General features: G+C 40.0%; 1 protein-coding gene across 4 annotated transcripts in view; it reads right to left on the bottom strand.

Moving 5' to 3' along the window:
• Adamtsl1 (ADAMTS like 1) overlaps window positions 1-13,176 on the bottom strand; it is a 392,521-nt gene that overhangs the window by 321,483 nt on the left and 57,862 nt on the right. For all 4 annotated transcript variants that reach the window (XM_036178884.1, XM_036178887.1, XM_036178883.1 and 1 more), the window contains exon 3: window positions 11,672-11,717. In XM_036178884.1, the coding sequence (XP_036034777.1) occupies window positions 11,672-11,717 (46 nt within the window). The remainder of the gene's footprint in view (window positions 1-11,671; window positions 11,718-13,176) is intronic.

Here is a 13,176-nt window from a genome sequence, read left to right as displayed (position 1 = left end):
ATGTAACAGCTCTGGCTGTCCTGGAACTCAATTTTGTTGACCAGGTAGTCCTCGAACTCACAGAAATCTGCTTGCCTCTGCCTCCTGAGTGCTGGGATTAAAGGTTGATATGCCATGTTTTTTGTTTTTTTTTTGATACTCATGGAAGACCTGCCCTTTCCAAAACAGAACTGGAGGAGCAGTGGATTGGGAAGTGGGGATGGGGTGGGGTGGGGGAGAGGGACTGGGAGGAGAGAAAGAAAGGGAAACTGCATGGGATGTGATGTAAATAAATAAATAAATTTATTAAAAAAATAATGTCTCCCTTGGGGCTGGAGATACAGTTCAGTTATCAGAGTGCTGGGTCAGCATTTATGAAGGAGACCCTGGGCTGATCTATAGAACTACATAATCTGGGTATCCTGGTACATGTCCATAACCTCAACACTTGGGAGATGGTTAGGCAAGATCAAGAATTCATTTTTCCTTGGCTACATAGAAAGTTGAAGGCCAGCCTGGGTTATATGAAATGTCTAAAACTTAAAATCAAAAGAAGTAAAAAATGTCTCCTTAAAACAGTATTTGGTAAGAAAATGGGAAGATGTTGAAGAATGGTAGGGCATCATAGCGAAGTGCCCCAGGCTGAGGACAAATGTTGGAAATTTATTCATATATAACTCCGGAGACTGGAAGTCAAAGTTCAAGGTGCCTGCAGTGATTTCCCTCTGACACCTCTCTTTGGAGCTGGGGAATGGCTGCATGGTCTCTTTCTCTCTCTTTCTCCTCCTCTTCCTCTCCCCCTCTCTCTACTCTCTTTCCTTCTGTTTATGTGTGTATTTTCACATCCTGACCTCCTTATTGGTCACACTTTATTGGGACCCAGCCTAATGCCCACATAACTTAATCAGCCCTATGAAGTCACCATCAGCATGTTTACTTATATTCTGAGTTACTGAGCTGTTGAGACTTCAACACACAACTGAGAGGATGCAAGTGAAGCCACTCACGTGAGGCAAGGGTGCAGAGGCAACACTGTTTAGACCAGCACACTATAGGTATTGCCTCTGTGTTCCTCAAAACAATCTGTGATTTGGGTTTTTTTTAATGGTTCAAAAGCAAATATACTTTTTATTAAGATTAAACTACTGATAGAAAATGCACATTTGTCTTTCTAAAAACAGAAACAACATAAAAAAATGAGAACTATAAATGAGTTCCCCTCATTCATTCAGTCTCTACCTGTCTGATATTAAATAATCTCGGCAATCAGTTTGCTGCATATCATTCAAGACTCTGTACTCATGTCACACACCTAGGCACAGCCCACTTGAGGGAGCTTTGAAGCTAGGTCACTATAGCTATTACTGTATATATATTACTGTATATTAAGTTTGGTTTTCCAAACTTCAAAGAACTGTTTGTGCATATTGCACTAATTTATTCTTTTGCATGACTATTTAGCATTCTGATGTTGGCATATATTTGTTGACTTAGCTGACTCCCCTCTATTTGTCCCCATTTTAAAACCACCACAAACATTGTATTCATTCTCCTCCATATGTTTGTGAACAAGGTGGTGAAAGGGACATTAGAGAAGATTAGTACATTCGTGTCAAGCACAGAAGCAGTAGTGGTAGTGCTCCGACTCAGAAATGACCTGCTCTTCCAGTGAGAGGGTGCGACTGGTAGCCTCCACTGTTCCTGGAACACGGCAGTGAAGGAGGGATCTTCAAGTCTCCCCTTCTCTGACATATACATCTAAGTCCCTTCAGAGACTCCCCAAGTACAAGCGTATGTAGAAGCTTGAGGGAAGGAGGCCTTGGCCCCAAATTTCCTCTAAGCCAGCAGTTCTCAACCTTCCTAATGCTGCAATGTTTTAATACAGTTCCTCATGTTGTGGTGACCTCCAGCCATCAAACTATTTCATTGCCACTTTGTAACTGTAGTTTTCCTACTGTTATGGGTTGTAATGTAAATATATGCAACCCCCAAACCCCCAAAGGAGTTATCACCCATAGGTTGAGAACTGCTGTCTAAACCTACCTGAAGAGGACACATCCTAGCTGACTAACAGTGATCTCAGAGATGAAATCAGCAGAAGGGAATTTTCCTATTTTCAGCTGCCCAGGACAAGGCATGAAGAATGGATGGATCTTGTGAGAAGCACATTTCTTTGGTCCATGCTGGAGAGAATGAGTCAGCCACAGGGAGAAGCAGCCAGGACGCTGAGGGTAACCTTGGAAGCCCCTCTGGTAGGTGGAGATCTTGAACATTTATTAGTAAGAAACCAACATTCTTTCCCTCAGACTTTCCTTCCCACTTAAGAGACTTTGTACTTGAGGTTAAGAAATCCCTCCATGCCTTCTATATATTTTGCCTGAGAGGGGCTGGTTTGTAGTCTGGGAGAGGAGAGGCAGAGTGGGTGGTTAGAGCAGCTAGTTTCTTGTCAGGCTCTCTTCCCAACAAAGCCCATCACCCTGAGTGAGCGGCTAGGAATGCCCCTATAAATAATGTGCAGGGTGAGCCTACACTTCAGTTCAGATAAATATCTCACCTCTTTCCCCACAATGGGCCTTTGCTGCACTTCATAATACCACACAGCAGGGTCTGAAGCAATCTAGGCCCCCTTCATGCCTTGCCCTTCACACATACTAACTAGTCTCCAATGTCACCTCAGAGAGAACTTCCTGACCACCCAGGCACAGCAGCCTCCTCAAGTCCCTCTCTGCCACACCACCCTGTTTTATTTCTTCACAGCCTCTCTGAGGTAAAATTGTCTTCTTTATTGCTTGGATGTTAACTCTGTCTTCCCCACTTGACTCAGTTTCGTGAGAGACTAAACTGCATTTGTCTCTGTGATTAGTACATCCAGTGCCTAGACAGAGAGCCTGAAACATGGCAGATCTCAGCTGGGGTTGTTAGTGAGTCCCATCCCCATTTCTCAAAACTCTTCTCTCACTGTGGCTTGAAACCTATCCCCTCTCAACATTCATGGCTCTTCTCAAATGACATTTGACTGGGGATGTCATTCATTCATCATGCAGGCAAATTTTGCTCACAGCACTACTGATACCCTAGTATTTTCTTTTCTTTTTCTTTTTTTTTTTTAAAGATACCCATAGGGCAAAAGGAAGATATACCAGTTTCACTTAAGAGTATGTAGGTCCAAGCAACTTAAGTATTGGTTTCCTATTCACTCAGAACCAATTTGAAAGAGCAATACATATAACTCCCAGAAAAGTATTTTATTTACCTCCTAACTTCCCTTTGCTAACTAATGGATACAAGCACTTGGGGGGAACTGAACAAGCTTCTCTAAACTTGAATCAGATCAGGCAGTGTGCTAGACAGTTTCATGTCAACTTGACATAAGTTAGAGTCATCTGACGGGAGGGAACCCCAATTGAGAAAATGCCACTTTAAGATAGGGCTGTAGTCAGGCCTATAGTGCATTTTCTTAATTAGTGATTGATGTGGGAGGACCCAGTCCATAGAGGTGGGGCCATTCCTGGGCTAGTGGTCCTGGTCCTATAAGAAAGCAGGCTGAGCAAGAAATGGGGAATAAACTAGTAAGCATCATCCCTTTATCATCTCTGCATCAGCTCCTGCCTCCAACTTCCTGCTCTGTTTGAGTTCCCATCCTGAGTTCCTCTGATAATAAACAGTGATGAGGAAGTGTGAGCCATACAAACCTTTTCTTCTCCAAGTTGCATTGGTCACAGATATTTATCTCAGCAATAGTAACCCTGACTAAGTGTCACTGTTACTCTTTATCTAGCATTGGTTACTTGTCACTCTTGTTATGAAAGCCAATGCTCTATTAAAAGAAAAGATGCTATGGAGAAGAGAACGGTGCTTGAGTGGTTTGCATGTTGTTCAGTGGATGTGTTTTCTTTGCACGTTTAAGATGTCCTAAGGCATTTCTATGAGTTTCCTGCTTCCAGAGTCAGTTTTAGAAGCACAGTGTTAGTCACAGCATTAGGTACCCTGTGTACACGTGGTGAAACAATCAGATATGGTACTGATGGGACTTTTTAGTTCCCTCTGCCTACCTCCACACTGACAGTGCATATCACACTTTATTCAGTTATGTGTTTGTGGCTTTGCCTTTCATAATAGACTCTTATTTCCTCAAGGACAGGTGTCCTGTCATTATCCTGATAGCAACCGCTTCTCGGATCACCAATGCATTCAACGGATGTTGGTGACATACATGATTATACAAGGAAAGGAGGAGAGAAATCAAACAAATAAAGCCAGGACCCTGTCAAGTAACGTCACTAGCTTTCAGCTTCTAGAACAAGGATGACAAAGGCCATAAAAGGACTGTAACAAGAGGAGGAGAAAGTTAACCCATTCCCTACCTTAGAGTATCTCAGATAGAATGATCCAGAGACAGACTCTGATCTGACTTGCACAGCTGATTGTAATACATCTGTCCAGATTGCAGGGGTATGGCACTGTTATGAACTCTAAAAGTTGGTTTCAAAACCAAGACCAAGGAAGGCCTGTATCAGAGCTATCATTTCCTAAGGCTTTTATATTTTTGACCCTGGATATAAAGCAGCAAGTGTTACATGATTTCATTCTGTGCAAAAGCATCATGAGAAAAATGGACATATGGACCAAGTGAGAATCCCACTGTTAATAGCTACATGAATAATCTTGGGCATGCCATGGTCTTTTAAGCCTTGGAGACGGGAACTAATAGTTAAATAGATAGTCAAGCTACAGCACGTTGAGAATTCCACTCCTACTACACACATTGGGTCTCTTTACTCTGACTCTACTGCTGGCTGTAAATGCTTTCACTGTGGCATTACTGACAATTGTGCTACCACTGTTACCTTTATCAGTCTATAGTCATACCCCAAATCCAGTACAGCTTATTTACACTTCATAGGAACTCAAAATTTTGAGCTGGAAGAGGTATATGAGGATATTTGGTTCAATTTCACATTGTTTGGATGTAGAAACAGATTCTCAAAGAAAGTTATAAACTTGCCATGGTCACTGTGTTCTCTCAGCCATAAGAGCTGACCCCTTTGTCTCCTGAAAAAAATGTTGTCCGTAAGATATTACACAGCAACAGTGCTGGAGATCACAGAATAAGATTGTGTTAAATAGAGGATGAAGTGAAAACACCTTAGAGAAAGTCCATCTCTAAAATATATTTGAACCTTCCTATCAGTGCTACGCTGGCTCAACCATAGGAACTCACCTAAACCATTGCAGAGTCTCCTAGTCTTCTACTTCCCACCATCCCAAGAGTGAGCTGAAGCAAAGTCGGTCTTATAGACAGACCCACAAGTTCAGTTCTCTTCTCCCCTGCTTTAATTTTTTACAGACAATTTGCTTTGCATGAAAATATATACACCTGGTCGTGTCTTGCATGATCTAGCTGCTTCCAACTGAAAAAAAACAAAAACAAAAACAAACAAACAAACAAACAAAAAACCCTCAGTTTTTCTTGACCTCCAATACTTTTGCCTTCACTCAATAGACTCTAGACATCGTGGCTTTATTCTTGCTTTGAAAATACCACAGTTTTTTTGTAACCTTAGAGCCTTTTCACTATTTGTTTTAGGATGTTTCACTATCTAATGTAGGATGTTCTTCATGGAAAGTCACATAGCTGATTTCTTCTTGTGAATTACAAGTCATTCCTCAAGTAAGCTTTTCTGATCACCCAAATCAGAAGCATCCACCAGCGCTCTGAATTTCTGCATGGCACTGATCAGTCATAACTTGATATGTTTTTCTTCCCTTCCTCATTCCTCTTCCTCTTGAACCCCTGCTTTTTCTCTGTAGGTCTGGAGACTATAAAAACACAATATTTCATGAATACCAGACAAGCACTCTTACAATGACCTATATCCGTAGACCTATTTTTTAAAAATAACTTGCATGTTTCTAATGTAGTCTTTCATTATAGTAAAAACTTAAGAATTAGATCTTGCTTATCAACATGTCCAAGGCTATGAAAACATTCTCTTGATCAATAAATATTTTGTTTTAAGGGTATTCAAATGTTTCAGTGGGGCAATATAATATTAGTAAAGAATTGAAGAACACCAAAAGCTATTATAAGCATCTTGGTCCGTTATGTTGGTAATTTGGGGCACCATCTCATAAACACCAATTCCTGTGTAGACTGAGAAAGGTGGAAAATAAAGTTTATAAATAATAAAGCAGTTTTCTAAATACTTATGTGGAGTCCACTTTAAATGTCAAGTTAAGCTTGAGATGCTCAGATTTGAGATTCAGTAAAAAAAGAGAAAAAGCTCTGAGACCCCCTGGACTCATTTAGGTGTAAGGCATCTCTGAGACCTAAACATCTTTCTTGAATGGTTTGCTAGTCACATCTGTTGTTTCTTTCAAGTGTTCTGAGTCTTGTCTTCCAGGAAGAACCTTGGTGCTTTCTTAGAAACAAGCACACAATTACAATTATTACATGGGCAATATTGGTCATCCGTGTCCTTAGGAATTGTATTAACTGCTTCCTGTGGCTGTAATAAAATAATGGACTTAAAGTAACTTACAGAAGAACAAGTTCACTTTGGCTCATAGCTCCAAGGCAGTGAGAGTCTGCCATGGAGGGTAAGGTGTGGCCCACACAGAACACCAGCAGTAAACACCAAGTAAAAAGAGCAAAGTGGGATGAGGCTATAAGCTCTCAAAGGCAGCTCCCAGTGCTTCTCCCAGCAAAGGCACGCCTTTCAAGGGTTCCATAACATCCTCCAAATAGCTCCACCAACTGGGGACCAAGTGTTCAAATACTGGAGTCTATGAGGAACATTTATTATTTAATTCCTACCACAGGAATTAAAAGACTTTTGGGCTCAGTTAGAGCCAGAACTATGAGAACTAAGGAAACACTGTGGGGAATTTGACGCTTTCAAACTGATACACGCCATCTACAGAGTAATTAGCAATTACTTATTTTTAAAAGATTTATTTTTATTTTTACTTATGTGAACATGTGTGTATCTGTGTTTGAGCATGTTCACATGTGTAAGGAGCCTACAAGGCCAGATGTGGACATTGGATCCTTTTGAGTTGGAGTTTAAGGGAGTTTGTGAGCCACTTGACATGTGCCCTGGGAACTAAACTCCAGCCCTCTGCAAAAATAGTAAGTGCTCTGAACTGTTGAGTCACCTCTCTAGGCCCTGGCAATCAATTTATTAATATCTTTGAGCTGATATTTTTCCTCAAAAATTCATAAAAATTGGAATATGTTCTCTACTCTTCATCTTGCTTTAGGGAGTAGATTCTAAAGAAATGTCGAATTTAACAGCACTACAAAAAATAATAATGAGTTGAATTTTTTAAGTCACAGTATTTCAGAAGTATCACAGAAAGCAGTCTAGGGAAAAGGTGTATCCCTGAAAACTGAGCTGAGGGACTCTCAAGTTGCCAAACTCAGCTGAATTGTCCTAAACATCTCAAGTTAAAAAACCGGAGTGTGAGTAAGGAAAAGAGCCTTTCGTAGGAGCTTTATTGATTGATTGATTCATTTATTTATTGGCACTGTTGCTTTTGTCAGGGCCACAATCCAGGAAGAAAAATTCTCCAATTATTTGAAGATTCTAGGTGCTCATAAAACAATCAGTATCAGTTTGGTTTTCCAAGCTGTAAAAAAATGGGCTCATGTAAAGCTGTAAGTTGCAAATAATTCGAGGTCAGAGTCAGTCTGCATTGACCCATGAAAGTGTTCAAAGGAAGTCATGGGAAATTTTTGAAGAGCTTTAAAGGACAGGACAGACAGTCTACTGTTCAAGATGTTGATAGTTCATCTACAGAGTCTGGCTCAGGCCATTTCCTCTTGCCTACACACTCAAAAGGCAAGAAGGAAAATATGCAGAACCAAATTGCCGCATGAATCTTAAAAACAAAACAACAAAACAAAAATTCCTATTATCTAAGTTAGTACTACCAAGAATAGGGGGCTAGAGGAAACAAACAAACCTTCCCTCAGGCCATTTCACACCATTTCAAGATGTTTTGGGTGTGAGCCCAACCTTTTATAAAGTTGAGACATTCATCTTTTCAGTCCTTTTCATATCATTTCTTAAACAGACACTGTCAATTCGGTTTAAAAATGTAAAATGTCTGTTTTTTTTTTTTTTAACCATTCAACAATTGAATGATGTTTGTATGTCAGGAATAAAACATAGATGACAATGATGTATACTGTATTATCTGACATCTTCTATCCTAAATAGAAACAAGGATCTAGCTACAAAAAGATTTCCATTGAATAATTATCCCCAGGGTCATAGCTGGTTTCCTATATGTCCTCCTTGGACATTTAAAACTCTACAGAGCACTTTCCATTGATTTCACTCTGTGATCTCTGCTGTAGCCTTCACTCACATGCAAGGCCTATGCTTCAGTGTTTCTCAGTCTTTCTTCTAAGTCTTCAGACCTGACAATCCTCCTCTCTATAAGACCCCCCCACCCTTTGTTGCCCAGCAGTTCTATACTGGTTGCTGAGCTCCACCCTGACCAATCCAGGATTTTGTATTCACTTTTTCATTTTCAGTTTGCATCTGTCTTCTAAGAATGAAGTTCATAACCTTACTCTTTGTCAAGATAACTTGATTTATCACCTGTTCCCCCTCAGAGAGATGTGGCATGGTGTCCAGGGCATCCTAACCTCCTTACACCACCATTTATTTTTGTCATTTTTTTATGTGTGTGGGTGGTGCTGGGAACTGAATCCAGAGCCTAACATTTGGTAGCTATATAGTGTCTACCTGTAAGCAAAGCCATCCAGGAGTCTCATATCTGATGCAAGCAAGCAAGCCTCCTTTGAGTTCACACTAGGTGTTTCTTTTGTACATTTCATAGAAATAGTGGTGGTATTTGAATATCTTCTAAGAGCCATGCTGAAATTGAATCACCATTGTCATAGTATTAAGAGGAAACTGTGTTCCTGTCAAAAAGGATTAGTTCAGCCCCTTTGTCCTGACTCATCCAAACTGCTCTTGCCAGATGCTGGGACCCAGCTCCTGAACTGTTCAGTCTTTAGCATCAGGTTCCAAATGAACCTGTAAGATTTGTAAACTACATGGCCTGTGGTATTCCATGGCAGCAACACAAAATAGACCTGCATAAATAACTTATGCCATCTGTCCCATTTCCTCATTAATGTGTTTTTTCTTCTGTCCCATTTTTCGTTTATTCCTAGTAAACTATGGAAATTATTCCCCATTGGCTTCCTTTTCTTTATTCTCTAAACTCTTGACAATATTTCCCCTCCTGAACACCTTTTAGATTCTCCCCTACATTCTTCTTACCTCTCTCACAGTACTTTATTTGGTTCCATCTTCTTTTTTTCAAATCTGGTTGCTGACATCCTTCGAAAGCCTGAAGTTCATTCCCTCATAATTTTATGCTGTATCCGACAGGCTGCCTTCAAACTTTCAAACTTGGTGCTTTCTATTTTGTAGTTCTATAGTTTAACCCTTCACTTTTTCCCACACCAGAATGCTATCACCTACTTGTATCATCTACAAGTTGAGCTTGCTAGTCAATCTCTCCAGTGCTCCTAGATCAAATTTACTGATTTTCTCTCCAACAACTTCCCAAACTGTCTTATTTCTTTTTAAAAATATTTCATTATTTTATGTGTATAAATGTTAGCCTGCATATGTCTGTGTACCACATTTGTGTCTGATGCCTGCAGAGGCCAGAAGATGGCACTGTGTCTCCTAGGATTAGAGTTGCAGATAAATATGTACTACCATGTGGGTGCTGGAAACTGAACTCAGGTCCTCTGGAGGAGCAACAAGTCCTCTGGATAATCACTGAGCATCTCTCCAGCCCCCAAAACTGTATTATTTCTGATACTGGTTCTTATCATTCACCTAGCATTCTGAGTACTCATTTTGTATTCAGCAAATATACATTGTGAGCTTTATATGTATTCATTAACAGTTCTAGTTCCTAGGGACAACAGACAGAAAAAAAATGAATGGGGTTCTTGTCTTTGTGGAGTGTGTAGAGATAGATACACACCGAAAGTAACTCAGGAAGATGAATTTTGGTAGAGAGAAGTTCTGAAAAGAAAATTAAGTGATGCTTGGTGTAGTGGTACATGCCTTTCTTTAATCTTATCACTTGCAGGGGTAGAGGCAGGTGGATCTCTGTGAGTTTCAGGCTAGCCTGGTCTACGTAGCAAGTTCCAGGTCAGTCGGGGCTATATAGGGAAACCCTGTTTTAAAAGTAAGTAATGGAGGGGAGGGGAGGGTGGGAAGTTGGGGGGGGGGGCGGGAAGGGAAGGACAGGGAACCGATGGCTGATGTGTAAAATTAAAACACAAATATAATAATAATAATAATAATAATAATAATAATAATAAAAATAAAAGTAAGTAAATGAATGATTAAACAAACATAGATAAAAGTTGAATGAAACTACCATTGTGAAGAGTGAAGCTGACTGGTAGGACAGTCATTTGAGGAAAGATGGTCCAGGAGGCCACTCTGAGGAAGAGACATGTCAACTGAGTCTAAACACGAAAGTGCCAATCGCACAAACAGTGAGGAAGAGTTTCCTGAAGAGAGGGATCAAGGAGTGCAAAGCTCTCACAGTGTGCTTACCTCTGCTTCCTGGACTCTAGCTTCACCCTAACTTCAGACGCCTGTCCATTCTTGTCTGCTCGTGCAGAGAGGCCTAGTTTTTGCCCCTCTAGGATGCATTTCTCCAGGGCCAAACCCTTACAAACTCTCTCTCTCCTTAGTCCCTAATCCTGTGTGACTTAGTTATTACTACAGAACTTCTTTCTGAACATAAGACTCTACACCGTACCCTCACTTCAGAACCTCCCAGTGCCCACTGGACCCATGAAGTTGGAAAGTAACATTCAAAGCTCTTCATGATATGACCTTAAAATATCTTTTAACTCTTTCCTACATGTTGGCAGGCACAAGTTACTGACATGATTTCGAAGTACACCTTAAACACTTCAGTCTCTAAAAAGGCCTGCACTCTTCATTAAAGACTTCTGTCTCCAAAGAGGCCCACACTCTTCACTTGGTTGGAGTAATTGCCATCTCCTCACACACAGCACAGGCCAGTCGTATCCCTCCAAGCTCTATTACACTCCATTTTTTTTTCCCTTAAGACCTTTCAGAATTCTCCGTTGTCATCCCCAAACAATTTTATCCCTACTGGCATTTGTCACGTTTGTCCAGGAATGAGGTTATGTGTCCATCTATCTCCCTCTCTCCACCCGTACTCTGTTGCAGATGTTGAGGATGCTTTCCACGTGTTCTTTACCCCTGTGCTAGCACAGTGCCTCACACGTAGCAGATATTTCCTGGATAGATGAAGGCATTCAGCAAACCTGAATCTGATTAACTAATATTTATTTCATGATACTCCAAGTGTTTTCCTTTTTATCATTCCTCTGCCTCATTTCTCATGAGAGCTCTATGTGAACAGACAGAGCAGGGAGAAGAATGTAGTTTGTTTTGAAACAGTCTAGTTAGTTTTAATCTGGTTGAATGATTACAAGTTTATATTGCAGAACATTAGAAGTGATTGGGTAATCGGTATACCATGCAATAAACAACTGTTTGTGAACTTCTAATTGATTGGCTTCCCACATAGGATCCATAAAACTTCTTAACATATACCAGGGCCTAAATGTTACAATTTTACAACCAAAGAAGTTCACACTTACCACATTACTGCATGTTCTGTATCGAATATTTCTTCCTTCACAGCTCCTAGGTCACAAAAAGAAAAAAAAAATGTAATGTTTAGTATTACCTATGAGAGGCTCAAAGTTTGGACCAATTTCCTCTTAGTACTAATGGTAAGTCTTTTTCTTCTAAATATATTATTTAAATTGATACCATTATACACTGAATTGAACAGGTCTAAAAAAGTTGGATGTATACATTGATTTCTCTAAAGAAGTTAGAATTAAGCATTTATATTGCTTTAGAATGTTAAGAGCTGAAGAAGATACAGTCAGTATTTCAGCATGGATAAGAGAGGGTCATCAGGCCCCATCCTCAGAGGAAGAGGGATTGCCAGCTGATGGCTACTGAGGGAAAACGCAGTTTACTTCAGGAGGGTTACCCATAACAGATTATCCAGGTCCCAGTATATGGTCCCATATTCATGTACATGTAGGTAGCAAATGGGCAGCACTACATTCAGTGGGTTGTAAAAGGGGGGCATTAAGTTGAGAGGAGGATGTAGAGGCAGACGGTTGGGAAGGACTGGAGGTTGGAAGTGGTAGCTTATATAATAAATACAAATTGTGTATGTGTATGAAATTCTTGAAGAATAAAAAGCATTATATTTAAAAAACACATCACTATCGCCTCATTTATTTCCTTGCAAGGCAGAGGAAATCACATCACTTACACAGTTTTATAGCTTGTTTTTCCCTCCACTTAAAGATTTTTTTTTTTTTTGAGACAGGGTTTCTCTGTGGAGCTTTGTGCCTTTCCTAGAACTCACTCTGTAGACCAGGCTGACCTCAAACTGACAAAGATCTGCCTGCCTCTGCCTCCCGAGTGCTGGGATTAAAGGCGTGCGCCACCAATGCCTGTCAAGATTTTTTTTTTAAGAAATTTAAAAAATCCAGTGTGTGTGTGTGTGTGTGTGTGTGTGTGTGTGTGTGTGTGTGTGCCATAATGTGCATATGTAGATCAGAGGACAATTTGCATGAGTCAGTTCTCTCCTTTCACCTTATGGGATCTAGCAATCAAACTCAGGTTGTTAGGTTTGTTGGCAAATATCTTTACCCACTGAATTGTCTAGCTGGCCCTCCATTGAAATTTTTTTGAAGATTCCTGCCCATGCTATTAAAATACTTTAAAGATACTGTGTTGACAGCTATATAATATTTTATCAAATGGTACAATTTATATAACCACATCTACTCCTTGTAATTTATGTAATTTCATAGGATTCCATAAGTGAGAATATAACAAACCATCTCCATGAACAAGTTTTATACAAGTTTCTGACCATGTCTTTAAAAATAGATAAATTTCTAGAAGCAGAATTACTGAACTAAAGGGAATACACTTTGGTAAGGCGTTTGAAAATTATTGCCAAATTGCATTCCATAAAGGGTGTGCTATTACATACTCCTACCAGCACTGCATGGGAGTTTCCATTTTACTAAATTCTCATGAACAAAAATAATTGTTTTTTGCTAAAACATTC

Source organism: Onychomys torridus, chromosome 2 (assembly GCF_903995425.1).
Source record: "Onychomys torridus chromosome 2, mOncTor1.1, whole genome shotgun sequence".
Classification (NCBI taxonomy): domain Eukaryota; kingdom Metazoa; phylum Chordata; class Mammalia; order Rodentia; family Cricetidae; genus Onychomys; species Onychomys torridus.
The sequence above is the reverse complement of the archived record's forward strand: the minus strand, read 5'-3'. Positions and strand labels throughout refer to the sequence as shown.